Source organism: Cibotium barometz, chromosome 13, assembly GCF_041138505.1.
Source record: "Cibotium barometz isolate CiBa-2024 chromosome 13, ASM4113850v1, whole genome shotgun sequence".
In the NCBI taxonomy this organism is placed as follows: Eukaryota; Viridiplantae; Streptophyta; class Polypodiopsida; order Cyatheales; family Cibotiaceae; genus Cibotium; species Cibotium barometz.
Window position 1 is genome coordinate 60,294,238 of NC_141058.1, and position 14,248 is coordinate 60,308,485.

General features: G+C 44.1%; 1 protein-coding gene across 2 annotated transcripts in view; it reads left to right on the forward strand.

The window, feature by feature from the left end:
- Positions 1–4,227: 4,227 nt before the first annotated feature.
- Positions 4,228–14,248, forward strand: part of LOC147632901 (uncharacterized) — a 57,761-nt gene continuing 47,740 nt past the window's right edge. Inside the window, exons 1-2 of one of the 2 annotated variants that reach the window (XM_086807808.1) lie at positions 4,228–4,741; positions 4,884–5,079. In XM_086807808.1, the coding sequence (XP_086663934.1) occupies positions 4,525–4,741; positions 4,884–5,079 (413 nt within the window). In that variant the 5' untranslated portion in view covers positions 4,228–4,524. Of the gene's footprint in view, positions 4,742–4,865; positions 5,080–14,248 lie in introns of both variants that reach the window. The other variant, XM_086807807.1, reaches the window with a different exon arrangement.

Consider the following 14,248-nt stretch of genomic DNA (forward strand, 5'->3'; position numbering starts at 1 on the left):
ATGGACAATCCTTGATCAAATGATCAATCCCACATTTAGTACAAGTAAGTATTAGCATGTCATTGGGTGGAGCAATTAATTGTTGGGGTTAGTGCGTATGACCCACATTCTTGTTTAGACACTCAGCGATTCGATGTGGCCACCACAACCAAAACATTGTAGCAGTCCTCTCCTCATGTTTGAGTTTATGTCCTTACCGTTCCACTGTACCGTGGTTTGAAACACAAGTACTGGCGTGTTATTCTGTAAGACATAGAATTTTGGTGCGATCTCCACAGCTTCCTTATAATACTCTCCATTAAGTTCTACTTCACGCACCATATTCGTGTCTTCTAATGGCTCTTCAATCAATACTTGGTTAACTTTAGCATGTGGTGGTTGTGGTGGCGGCAAAGTGTCATGTACCCGAAACACCCCCCTAGATAAATAGGAAGAGTTGGGCTATCCTACAGCTGTAATGATTTGCACAGGTGGTGCTGGTAAGGCCAATGGAGCTCTAGGTGCTGGTAGCTGTGCAACTATTTGGAACCTTGGATATCTACACATGGAGGTGTCATGATTTCCTAATTTTACATAGTGTGCACAATAGAGTAGTGGCATTGCTCTTAACTGTGGACATTTGGTGGTAGTGTGATTCAATCTGCACATAGAGCACTACACCAATTTCCTACAAGAGTAAAGATGGGTATGCCCATGCCCATATGTTTCTCTTCCCTCCTTTACCTTCAATTTTTCCAGTATTACATTACTGAGTTTGTCCACAATCATGTTTCCAACTTGCTTGCTCCGAGTCCAATCTCTTGGTGACTCAAAACACGTACCGAAGATATTCTGACATCTTCCAGTTGTGGCAATTCCAGCATATTATCTTCATATTCAATTGCCAGTTTACAATCTGCATCCAGAGTAGCCGGTCGGCAAATAATCATGCAGCTTGTGGTCTCTAACTCCTCTATGAAAGCAAGGCAATAATTGATCATCCGTTAGCCTTTCCTGTAGTTTGCACCTTGAATTTAAGTGCTTTAGCCAAGACACATAGTCTCACATTGACTCCATTTCCTTTTGTTTGATGTTGTGTAGTTGTGTCACATGACTCCATTTGTTGCCACTTCTAGCAAATCTGGGCACAAACACATTCTTGAGTCGTGTGAAGTTAACCTTATCCTCGAGTTTGAGGGTTTGGAACCATTGATGCACTTTCCCTTCTAGGGTCAGTGAAAAAGCATAAATCATTGTTACATCACTAATTGCCCCACAGGTTTCTCATGTGGACTCAAAGATCTCTACATGTTGAATAGGATCCCCATCCCCATAGAATTTTTGAACGAGCTTTAAAATGATGCGTGGCTTTACTTGGGAGGGTCGAGATTCTAGAGTAGTGCCTAGTTCCCTAACCATTCCTCGGCCCATTTCCACATCCATATTCAGCAAATCCGTCCTTCTGGCCGCATTAAGATCTATGGTTGGATCCACCCTTGGTCTTTGAGGAATTTCTCCCCCCCTACCTAGACCTCGTCCTCTTCCTATGTTGGCTCTTTCAGGCATCTCCGATCTATGGAATGGTCCAGCCACTTCATTATGGTATGGCTCATCATTAGCCACCTCTATATGGCTTTGCAGAATTAAGAGTTCCATGTCCTGTAGGATTGTGGAATGATTGATCATGCTTGATGTCCTTTTTGGTGTACAGGAGGCGGTTTTCCACTTCACCCGCTGCTCTTGGTAGGTTATCCTCTTCATCTAGGGTTACAAACCCTTCCTCCACTATGGGCTCTTTATTAATGGGTTCAAAGTTTGGAATTTCTCCCTTACTTCTACCCATGACTATTCCTAGCTATTTACCCCATGATTGGAGTAAGTTTACACTTCCCATCTCCTTTTTTTCGGCTCTAGCACTTCAAGTATCCAGCTCTTGTTTCGTTAAGCTCAATTCTCATAGCTGTCGTTCTACCTCGATCCTTTTTAGATCTAATTCTACTTCTTCTAAGGTTGGGAATAATACTTGCCGAGTTCTGGTTTCACTTTCCATGTCTCTTCTCATTTGGGGGTGCCAGTGTTTGACACCCTCGAATTTGAAGTTTGGATGGGTACTTCTTGCCTTGGACCAAGTCTTGTGATGGTCGACGGACCTATGCCCGCAAATTGCACTTCTTTATCATTGTTAGTTTGGAGACCAAAAAATCCCTAAGCTATATCAATGATACTGTTGGATCTGGTAGGGGAGGGTGGTTTCTCCTCTTCCCCAAACCTAGAGTATCACAGCCCTTCTTCCATGAATTCTTCACTACTAGTTTTGACGATGGTCAGATTCCTTAAGACACTCAATTGAGTGCTTACTGAGTGGCCTAAACCCACAGTCTTTTGATAGGAGGATCCTAGGTGATTTGATGCACTATCAGGAGTGAGGTCATCTTTGATGAGCTTTCCAGACCTCAAGTTGTGAATATGATTTGATAAGCTATTTTGCTGCCCTTGTCAGAAAACAATTCATGTCGTGAATGATTTTCTATACTTTCAAATGTTTAAAATTTTTACTTGGGACTGAGAATTCTACGTTACCTTGTTATGATTTTCAATGTTCTCAAGACTTCCATAGCCTTAATCCGATAATACCAGGTTCGTGTGAGTTGGATTTGATTAAGGCATGAAATTGCAGAAAAAGTTCACGCCGTGAAGGAAAAAGGTTTCACGTCATAAATTAAAAATGGTTTAGAGATGAAGCGAGCATAAAGTTGTGAAATTTAAGGTTAAATTAGGCTGATTTGCAAGTGCAAAGACACATTGCTCATAAGAAGAAGGTGTGCTAGACAACACCACAAAAAGACATGCTCATGAGAATAGGGCATGCTAGACAAGACCACAAAAATCCTTTTCTTCATTATTTATCGCACAAGAATAGGGCATGCCCCCAAGAGGAAATGAATGGATAAGATTTGAGTGGAAGTGAAAAATCACGAGAAATTGGTTGTGTTTGTGTGTGTATTTGTGTGGTGGAGTTGTCTTGGAAGAGAGCTTCATTATTTTTTCTAGTTAATTTTGATGTTTGCATCACTGGAATCATTAATGTGAATGAGTAGGTTGGTGTTCTATTTTTCTTTCTTTTCAAAAAATTATAAAAATCGTAAAAATAAAGAACCATTGATTGTGCCTTGAACTTGTATCACATTCCTTAAGCGTGGCATAATCATCTTGGAAGCATTGGATAAGAATTTTATACCCAAAATCACCTTAGTCGACACGAGAAGTTCCCACATGAAACTGTAAGAAAATCGTTCACGACGTGAACCGTTTTCTACAACTTCACACCGTGAAACGCTCTCGGCATCAATGCCGCGATTAACGTCGCAATTCACGGGATTACCTTGCCAAAAATAGGTAGCCTTATCCTCACAACTCTAACATCCCAGGGTCTAACAAAATCAAGAATCGTGAAACTGCAGAAAATCATTCACGATGTGAACTATTTTAGAGCACTTCATGGTGTGAAACATTTTCATTTCACGACGTCCAGAAATAAATAAAGATTTTTTGTTTATGTTAATCATTGTCCTAATGCTCCTCCTCCTACCGTTGTGCAAACGGAGTGCACTTGATGCTCATCACTTCTATATACTTAGATTTCGCCAATGGAGGAAGAGATTGCATGCACCAATATGCATGTTTTGCAATCTATGAATATAGTGTGTTTTGTATTAGTTTTGCCTTGTAATGTAACATGTTTGCCTTGCAAGATGCAAATGGATGGAACCATGGATAAAGTTATACATCCAACAAATGTGTGGGTTGGATAGAGTATCAACCCCCCATCTGTGTGGTTGCTTGGTTGATTCAGGTTTGCCCTCACAACTGTGCTTCTCCTAGTGTTTCATGAGAGAGTGCCCAAGAGTGCCCTTGATTGTTGCTCACTCTATAAATGTGTGTGTGTGTGTGTGTGAGAGAGAGAGAGAGAGAGAGAGAGAGAGAGAGAGAGAGAGCATGGACTACACAAAGTGTCCAAACTCCATATATTCTTGGGTTTCATACGATTTTCCTTACAAGTGTCCCAATTCAAAAGGAAATCATATGCTATATATATATATATATATATATTTTTGGAAAAACAAGATTTTGGTCCCGATTCTTTTTTTTTTTTTGGGGGTTGTTTTTGCAGGCCGGATCCCCATTCCTATTTCCCAAACACATTTTACATTGATTAATTAGTGCTAAAATTGAACCTCAACCTTAGTAGTGCATCTTCCCAGAAAAAACAAAACAACATCGAAATCTACACGACGAGAGAGAGTATCCCGTTCAGAATGTCACTGTATGCACTTCCTGCCTCCGGCTCTCCTCATGCTTTGCTGCTGCTCTCTGCTTGTTGCTAGCAGCCTGCGAATCCGATGAAGGGCTAGAGTGGGGGACAGAAAACCTGCGAACAGGCTATGCTCTACAGAACCTTGTACGATGCCTTCGATATGATCCTAAACATAGCTCGCAACTTTTCCCAAGGTTTTGGAAAAAAAGAACACGGGGAGGGATCAGCGTATGTCACCAATGTACATGATGATGGAGCCGATTCGCTACACCAAGCATGAACTACTGGGTTGGCGACAAGCAGCTGAACTGGACGGCTGCTGGGAGAGCATCGTGGCTTCCATGGGGGCTCCTCTCTACCAGGAGCTCTGCAGCCTGGCCGTGGCCGTCCCCCCCGCCCAACGCCGCGACAGGCGTCAGCGACCACAATACAAGTCCAACCCCCCACGTAAACAACCCTCTCCCTTGTTTTTTGGTTGCCCGTATTGATTTGTCAGACTTTTGCACTCCTGCAACTTCTTGCATATAGTGCACTCTGCATCGCCTTAACCCTGGACGGTGGTTTGTTGAAGTGTGCCTTCAACCTGCAGAAAACGTGGACAGCAGGATCCGCAGCTTCAGTGGTTCTCCTGATGGTGGCTATCAAGACTCGGGTGAAGAGGAGGATGCCTTTGAGGACAGTGACGAGGAAGTGAGTCTCCAGCCACTTGCCTTTCAGGTGGAGGGTGAACCCGATTTTCAATCAGGCCCACCTCAAGATGGATTTGAGTATCTTCGACGGGTCATGTAAGCCCCTTTGATCAATGTTTGGAAATTTGTTACATGACATCAGATCATCCACACCTGTAAATGAAAGTGCGCTTTGTGTTTGCTTTGTATTTAATTATGCTGCAATGGTCAACAAAAGAGACCATTCTTTAACAGTATTTTGATTGTCACCATGCCTTTCGCAATGTTAAATATACAAGTTGTAAGCATTAAAAAGAAGAAGAAGAAGTTGTGACATTATTAAGGTAAGTCTTTTTTAAACCGAGAGAGTAAAGGCTAAGTGATGATACAAGCGCCCCCTCAAGCATTATCTTGTGCTATTCAGTATGTGTCTTTAATATTTTTTAAAACTTAAATGATGAAAGTACAGGTGTGATTGTCTCAATGCTCACTCCTTATGCCGAGAGCGAGGAATGGAGAGACATCACTCTGGCTCATATTTAAAGAACAAGCTCACTTTCAAAGAGCAAAGAACTTTGTAAGGTGAATACTTTGGGAGAGTACAACGAGAGTTTTGTGGCAGCCATATGTCGAGGCACAACGACGTGAATATTTTGGGAGAGTACAATGAAAGTTTTGTGGCCATATGTTGAGGCACATTGCCACGTGTTAATCTTGTTAGTTATATAAGATAGAAACCGTCGGTAGTGCTTGTTAATTTTGTTAGGTAGAATGGGGATCCATTGGAATGACATCATGTTGGCATTTGCTCTGAGAGAGAGCTTACGGGCGGCAAGCAGGTTGGATTCTGATACTCACAGTGTGAACAGTGCTGATCAGAGCACAATTGATTTTCCTTAGCAGGAAAGCATGCTGTGTATAAAGGATGGGCTATTTGAAGCCTCTCCCAGCCCCCCTTTCTCCATCAGATGATGTTGAGGCCCAAGCCTCTTTCGAGTATGATGCAGCCTGGAGTTGCAGGAAAATCAGCCCACAATCTTCTTTGTTCATCACTTGGGTCGTATTTGGAGCAATCTTCTCTCTAGTTTTTATCCTTCCAGCCGTTCTTTGGCTTCTTGACATAACATACTTTGAAAAGTAGTTAGACTAGTCCTCGATGAATTTGCAATAGAATCTTGAAAAACCAAGAGATGTTTTGATTTACTAAACATTCTTGGATGTGGCCACTTCCATGAACTTCAATCTGCTTGGGATCTCTGTTGACTCTTACCTAGGTTGCCCCAAATACTTCGCTTTCTCAAAAAGTAGGAACTCCTTGACGAAAAGGAAATACTCCCTGAGCTGCTGGACCCTATCAAGATGTTCAACGTGCTCCTTCAATGCTCTCGAACACAAAAGAGATAAACATCATGTTTGCTTTGAAACTGATCCTTCTTCTTTCATCTTTTTTTTTTTTTGTTCAGAGTCTTGTTTGAAAATCCAAAGGCTATCTATATCTTTGAATTTAACTTCGATTTACTCATCATAGTATCTCACAAGGTCCTTAGCTAAAAACAACAAGAAATCCCACAACATCAAGTTCTTGACCTCTACGTAGTTCAAGAAGTTGTGTTGGATTATGATCCTACCATCCAAACTCTTGATCTTGCTATATCCTTATAAGTTCATGGGTCTTAATGTAGACGCCCATAACATGGATAGTAAGCAACGTACATATGTGCTATCCTCATGGTAAACCTCTACTTCTTTGTGACTTAAAATAACCAAATTTGTGTGCACTTGCTGAGGCTCTCTCTTCACCTTTATTAGTACATTTGAAAACGGAGTGGTCCAAAGCTTATACATCTTCAAAAGTCTAGGGAATTTTCGATTGCACATGCCACCAAAAGTGAGAGTCCAATACCTTGATAAATCCCGTGATCTCTTGGAAATTATTAATGTCCTTAAGCTTAAGAACGATTCTTCTATACAAAGCAATGTACTAATAGAAACTTTTCAATTGTCTCACATTCATCCCAAGCTATCTAAGCAAGTGCATGTTTAGAATGACAACCGCCGAACGGGGAGCGACTGTCACAAACCCCTATATTCTAGGGACATGCGGATGCGTGTCAGGCCTAGAAACATGCGGATGCATGTATGTATTATACCTGGGCATGTGTATGGATCATATGAGTGGATGCATATGAGTCCAAGGACATGGCAGGACATTTGTGGACTTTCAGGCGGTGCCCGTGTGGATTCCGGCCATGCACACATGGTGTGTTATGATGGCAGGCGGAATATTTTCAAGTACAAGAATGATGATAGGTGGTTCTCCAAGTTTACATGTGCACAATGCATAAATGATGCATGCCATAACTTTATTTTACTTTGTGTGACATTGTCTTGCTGCCTGGACAATGCTTGTTATTTTGGCTTGTGAAGTCCGAGGGACCGGGGACGCCCGGGTACCTTGTGGACACGTGTGTGCACTCCTGTTTGGGCCTAAAACTGTGGGCTTATGGGTTTTGCAGGTGGTAAGTGCGTCCACACTTAATTTACAGCTTATTTCATTTACTACTAAAGTTTATTGGTTTGCAGGTCCACACTCATTAATAAGTGGCCGGACAACTTATAATGCGTTCGCATTTGGTTGGACCAAAATTAATGAAGTCCGGACAGCTTATGGCCATTTCCCATTTGGTTGGACCTAAACTTATACAAACAGGACAAATGGAGCACTATGGACTGGACACCTACCTGGACACCTTATGGGGACATTTGTCAGCCTGTATGTGTACCCACCAAGCCCCATAGGTGGCACTGGAGAAAGGTGCCTCCTTCAAGAGGCCTTTTGGGCTGTTTTATTCATTACTCAACACAGTGGAGAGCTGGTTGAAGCTTTGGGAGTTGTTACAGGGCTGGTTGCTTGCTTCCCGGACTCACACAAGCTTGGATAATGATCCCCACACTCTTCTAAAGGGCTGGTTGGTAAATTTCAGACCTGTATTTTCTGGTTATTGCGAGTTTTGGGCTGGTTTCAGGTGTCCAAAGTCAACTTGGACAGTATAGGACAGCTCTAGGGACCTCCACAGGGCTGTAGGACCCTTTACAGGTGGAATTCTCGCGATAGAAAGTTGCTGTTTTGGACTGGTTATTGCACAAAACAGGCTGGACAGCAATGGAATATGTGAGCATGGATGTGTCTCAAGGATTCCTGGTATAGCAGGTGCTTAGGGCAAGCATTGGGGACACTTGCTCGCGGAGAACACAGGTTTCTGGATCAGTTTCTTGCGTGGAAACAGGGTCTAAAGATCCATTTACATCCTGTGCAGGGCGGAGTACCTGTGAGGATTGTGATACTCTTGTGCAGGGCGGATGTACCTGTGAAGAGGCTTGTGCAGGGCGGATGTACCTGTGTGTAGGGCGGATGTACCTACAGATTCTCTTGTTTGAAATGTATTCATTCATGATGTATTTGGAAGAATCAGGTGCAAGCTGGTGGTGAATCCCCAGGCACCCGTAATCTTGTACTTTGCAGACTCTTTTGGTAATATAACCTAAAGGGGGGGGGGTCAGCCTATCATCGGCCCCTTTATGTGGTGTACTGTCATTTTCAGCTTTGTGGTTGTAATACTCAAGTGTTAAGTGCTCAGAATCTTGTTCACATTTATACGATTCCAATACACGCGTCCGCCTCCCGTTACAAGCGACACTTGTACGGTCCGTTTATATGTGCCTCTAAGGGAGTGAAGAACTCTACCTGGCACATTATACCACTTCATCCTCGGATCGTTTGGTCCTTGCTAACGAATGTGGGTGGACACCAAATTGGCAAGGATAGATGTTTGGTATGCCAAAGCCATCCTGCCAAGACTAGTAGCCAAAGCAACGAGTCGCTCATCAATACAGGTAGCTAATTGCTCCTCCATGCAGGAAAACGCTTCCATGAATGCGTCTATCTCCATGATGAGTAGCTAGAACTAGTGATTAATAAATAAGATCTTTCTCCAAACCCAACCTTGTGTACTTCTAGACTCTAGGGCTCTGCCCTATCCAAGCAGTCAAGCGCACTGTGACACCTATATGAGTATCCAGGGCAGAGCTAGACATCAAATAGCAGCCGACGGGTAGGGTTGGATAGCGCACGTGACATGTGTGGCGTTGATGACGTGGTGATCAGGTTACGACAACAATAGTATTGGTTGACTAGGAGAATTGCTGCATATATATACTTGGGTAGCTAAATCGTCATATTCATCTACTTTCCTTAGTGTTGGACTTCACAGAGTGTTTCTCTGTAGGTGAAGTGCTAGCCAGGAGTGTTTAAAAGGTCATAGGGCTGTGATTTGATGTCTTCATTCTCAGCCACATCTTGTACTTGAATTTCAGTTGTATTACTTCGTTCTTGTACATAATACATAGCAGTAGTTTAGGACTCGTGTGTGTTGTATGTGTGATTCCGCCTCACTCTTCCCTCTCTCTCTCTCAAACCCTAGCACATAGGCGCAAGTGTTCTATAGTTGTAGGGAACTTGCAATATTTTTTTCTTTTTTGGCACACCCGTGTGCGTTGACTATTTGGATAGGGTAGAGTACTTAGATTTCAAGAGTGTACGAGTTCGGGTTTGGGAAAAGTGAATATTTGGGTTCTCTTCATTGCACTTGGGTCAATTGGGGTATATTGTGCTTCGCTGCCCCACCAAACCCTTCCTTCATCGTGCATCGCTGAAATCCTTCACCTGGTCCTTGATCACTTGATATTTGTCATGGATTCACAACTCATTGATTTGCTTGTGAGCATGAAGGCATCTGGACATGCAAGCGGCTAAAATGGAGGCTATAACTCGCCGGTCTCGATAGAATGGAGTTGGGACTTTGAGCACCTAGTATTTTGGAGCTTGAATCTACAAGGGCCCATGCTTCGGAGCTTTTGCTGATACTCCCAAGGACCGTCCAACAGTCGAGCAGGTTGAGCGAGTTGTGGATGGTTTGAAACGGTCTTTGCACAACGTAGACGCTTGTGCAAATCAGCCTTGTCTTGGTACAACCCTCTAGACATGGGAGAGTTCCAAGTCTTGGACTCAACAATAGAGGAAGCAAAAAGGCAAAGACAGGGGTAGCCAATCCAAGGCCAAGGATGGTAAGGACGAGGCAAGTGGGAGAGCTTTGATGACTCGTCTCACCCGTGAAGAGGGTCACGCCAAGATGGTTGCTAGACAATGCTTTTATTGTGACTCCATCGAGCACATCACGAAGGATTGTTCGAAGACCTTGGAGGAGCAATCAGAGGAGGAGGCTTCTTTAGAACTGGAGGAGCAATCAGAGGAGGAGGCTTCTTTAGAACTGGAGGAGTAGTCCGAGGAGGAGGGTTCTTCCAAACTAGAGGATGAGTGTGAAGGCGATGCATGTGTGCGCATCTCATCTTTTTTAATTTCTCAGTCGAGCACACACCCAAGGTGCTTCATTGCATCAAGCCACAACTACGAAGAGAGGAAGTTCTATGAGGGAGAGTCTTCACAGTTGCTGAGAATCTTTGGCTTTAGTGGGGGTCGCTTCAGTTTCTTGGGTTGCTTCAATTTCTTGGTTAATTTAGGAGGACTCTTCTCACTTGTTGTTTGCATTGGGTGGAGTATCTTCTGTTTTTAATGCTATGGAGGCACCACAAGAGGACATGTCATCAGATTTGTCTTCGCCTTGGGAGGATAGGCCAGTTGGTGTATGTTCAGGGTACACATGTTATGTAACTAACACTAATTCTCAGGATTAGGTCATAATCTGGACAGGGTTGGGGAGCCCTGAGATTAGGGGGAAGATTGCAGGGAAGTTACAGGTGGCTAGGGCTCATTATTATTGATAATCCATGGTTACTGGCTATTTATGACGGGTCAGTTATTTATAGCAGCAAGAGTTACTATATGAGTGACTATGGGTTATTGTGTTCATGTGTTCATAGGTTGTCTTACTTGACAGTTAGTCTGTGCCTGGACCAGAGTAGTCTTACTCTTGTCATGGACATGGTGGTTCACAGGCGGTCTTGCCAAGGGTCCCTTAGGACATGCTCTGGTGGTATGGGACGCCAGGGCTGATTGGCTTACCTTAGCCCTTGGCTCGAGGGAGATTCCTGATGGAATCTACGGTTGGGAGGTAGTTTGCCTGGACCCTTCTATGTGTACTGACCTTGTGTGTTTAGCTTGTGTAAAAGGTGGTCTTATGGGACCTTCACAGTTGGTAGGATAGCTTGCTTGATCATGGAAGAAGGGAACTTTATAAGGTTTGCTTGTCTACTAGCATGTGTTGTCAACAATTGCCTTGTGTAGGTCTCTCTCGGTCACCATGTTCATCTTTGAGTTGTGAATTTGGTAAGTGTTTTTGTTAGGGTTGCATGAAGGAACTTGGTGATTCTATGAAAATGTTGAAATAATACACCAAAATATCATTCATGTGACATTGGGGATATGGGCATATGTTTCAAAGGTCTTATAGCCATTATACATATGGTAGACTATGGTCAAAGAAGGATCCAAATCAGCATATTCTAGGCGCCTATTGCAAGTGGAGGAGGTGCCCTCAAATCTAGGCAAGTGGGTGCTCAAATCAAGGAGAATGGTTGAGAGATTCTAGGAGAGATTATGGATTAATCTCATTGCGAATCACATGTACTCAAGCCTATATAAGAGGCTCACATCGAATGGAAGAGCACAACACTCACTTTCTCATCATCTTGTTGTCATTATGCTCCTCATTACTCTAATCGTAGGTTAATCTCCTTTTGCTTAGCTTAATGTTCCCTTCGGGATATGGGCATATGGTTCAAAGGTCTTATAGCCATTATACATATGGTAGATTATGGTCAAAGAAGGATCCAAATCGGCATATTCTAGGTGCCTATTGCAAATGTGCCCCTTTTAATCCAGGTGGACGGATATGCTGGAAGGATTACCAATGGGGAGAAGACTACTGGTTTGGTTTTGATCCAGGAGGATGGTGCCCTAGAGCTACCTTGCAGTGGAGAAGTTCAAGTTTTCCTTTGGACCCAGGTGGTGGGATAGTAGATTTTTGGAGCTACTGAGCATGGCAGACTTTGGGGTGGGCAAACCATGTTGGGAGTTTTTTGTTGATCCACTTTTGACCCTGGAAAAATAGTTTGGCGGGTGCTTTAAGGCTTGTCACTTGTGTTTGAGATGTGTATGAATGAGATATGATGTGGATAGAAGTGATGTGATATAATGGTGATGAGAATGAATGTGATGGATTACCTGTTCTTGAGTCGAGGATAGATGCCTCCTCCAAGAGGGAACCCATATTCACGGCAATAGCACACCTCTGCAAGCAAGCCTTTGTGCCACCGATGATCTCAGCACTCCACCAATCTCCAAAACTTCTCCAATGGAACGAGGTACAAGGATGAAGCAGCCCCCTCTCAAAACTGAAAGAGAAAGGGACTGGACAGCAGCAAACAGTCCGCCAAAACGCACGGGAAAGCATCCTCCGGAAGAGGAAAGAAGCCGGGGAAGGAGAGGATCTGTTGAAGCCACTTAGCAGCTGCACCATAAACCACCTCCTGATGCTCACGTGTCTGTGAAACAGCCCACACTCCTTCCAAAAGCGGCTGCAAATGCTTAGGAAAGCAAAACGCAGCACCTCCAACACAGCACCTTTGCATCCAGCAGGAGAAAACACAATGGGCAGGAGCACGGCAGGAAGAGAGGCACAGAAGAAAGAACACAGGTTCAACAGAAAACGCAGCCCACCAATCACCAACCAATGCAGCCTGTCCAGATTGTACCTGGACTCCGAGAGAAAACGCAGGGCAGGAGCAGTAGGAGATGAAAGCGCTGATCAAGAAAGGAGAGCAGGAGAAGAAAATGCAGCCGTTGTTGAAAAAAAATGCAGCACTCTTCGTCCACCAAAAAAGGGAATAAAACGCAGAAGTGGGCAGCAGGGACCTAGTCATCTGACACCATGATAAGGTTGCACAATGTGGAAGCAAAACATAGGAGAGGGGGAGAGGCAGAGAGAAAGAAAGAAAGAAAGAAAGAAATATTAACGTCTACGAGAGGCCAAAGTCGGCCTATGAGACAAAAAATAATACAACTGTGTTCTTCCGGTCATCGGAAGAAAAGAAAGAAAAGAAAAAGTGTGCATGTGTCTGGATACAACTGTGAATCATCATGGATCGGTGGAGCCCATATACAAACAATATAAGGGGGGATGGGGACGTGGATGGAGTGCTAAGGCAAGATGCATCTCTATATGCTGAAGGGGTAGTACAAGCATGCTATGCAGATCTATGTCTAACTCCATCCAGTGCCATAAGAGGGATATAAGATATCATACATCGCCGATGCTGAGGCTGTGAATGGCGTGAACATGTACCCTGAGTCTGAATGAAAGCGAGCTAGCCTCTCCTGCGTCTCCATCTGGTGTCTCATTTGGATAGCTGCTATCTCTCGGTGGTGGAGTCGGGGTGCTCTATGTCTAGTCTGTCTAGGTCTCCTCCTGGCTCTCAATTCCTTTGCTCTCCATGTGGTACATCAGCTGGCACTGGCATGGCTCTCTGGAAGAAATCTGTGAGCTAGGACTGTCTCCCACCCCTAGTGGGAGCGGGTGTCTGGAGGAGTCTCTCTCGAGAACTATGAAGCTCTAGTAGTAGTCTGCCAAGCTGTCGCTTTATTAGACATCAGACAATGAACATTTTATTAGCATGAGGCTTTACAATGGCAATACCAGCCAGCAGATGATGTAGAACAAGTGCTTGTGAAGGAACGAACTGAGTTACAAGTGAGAAGGGAAGTGGCCTTTATATAGGGAAGGAGTGAAGCTGGCCGACTGCCCCTATGGAGCTAGCCGACAGCAGCAAATAACCCCATGACCTGCATAAATGTGATAAATACATGTGTGCCAATAAAAGGTCCGGTCCCCACATGCAGTGAGATGCACAAATTCTAACAGGTATGCTGTCCCAGGAACCCAAAAAACCCTAAATCCCTTGTCCCTTGGTCAGAGCTGTGTTGTGCTTCATGTATTCTCCTATGTAGGCATGGGAGGGTGATCTAAGCTGTGTGCACAGTTCTACATGGAGGGCAGCAAAGAGCACTGCAGTGCACGGTACACACAGCCTGCTGCAGCAGGTCAGCTGGCGGCAGAAAAAGCAAGGGGGTGGAAGGGGCGGTGCAGCGGTTGTAGACGTCCGAACAGAAGCAGCCATACAGGTGTGTACAGTGGGGCTGCAGGATGCGGACAGAGAAGCTGGTGCCACAGCATTTGTGGTTGAGACAGATGCCAGCGATTACACAATAGGG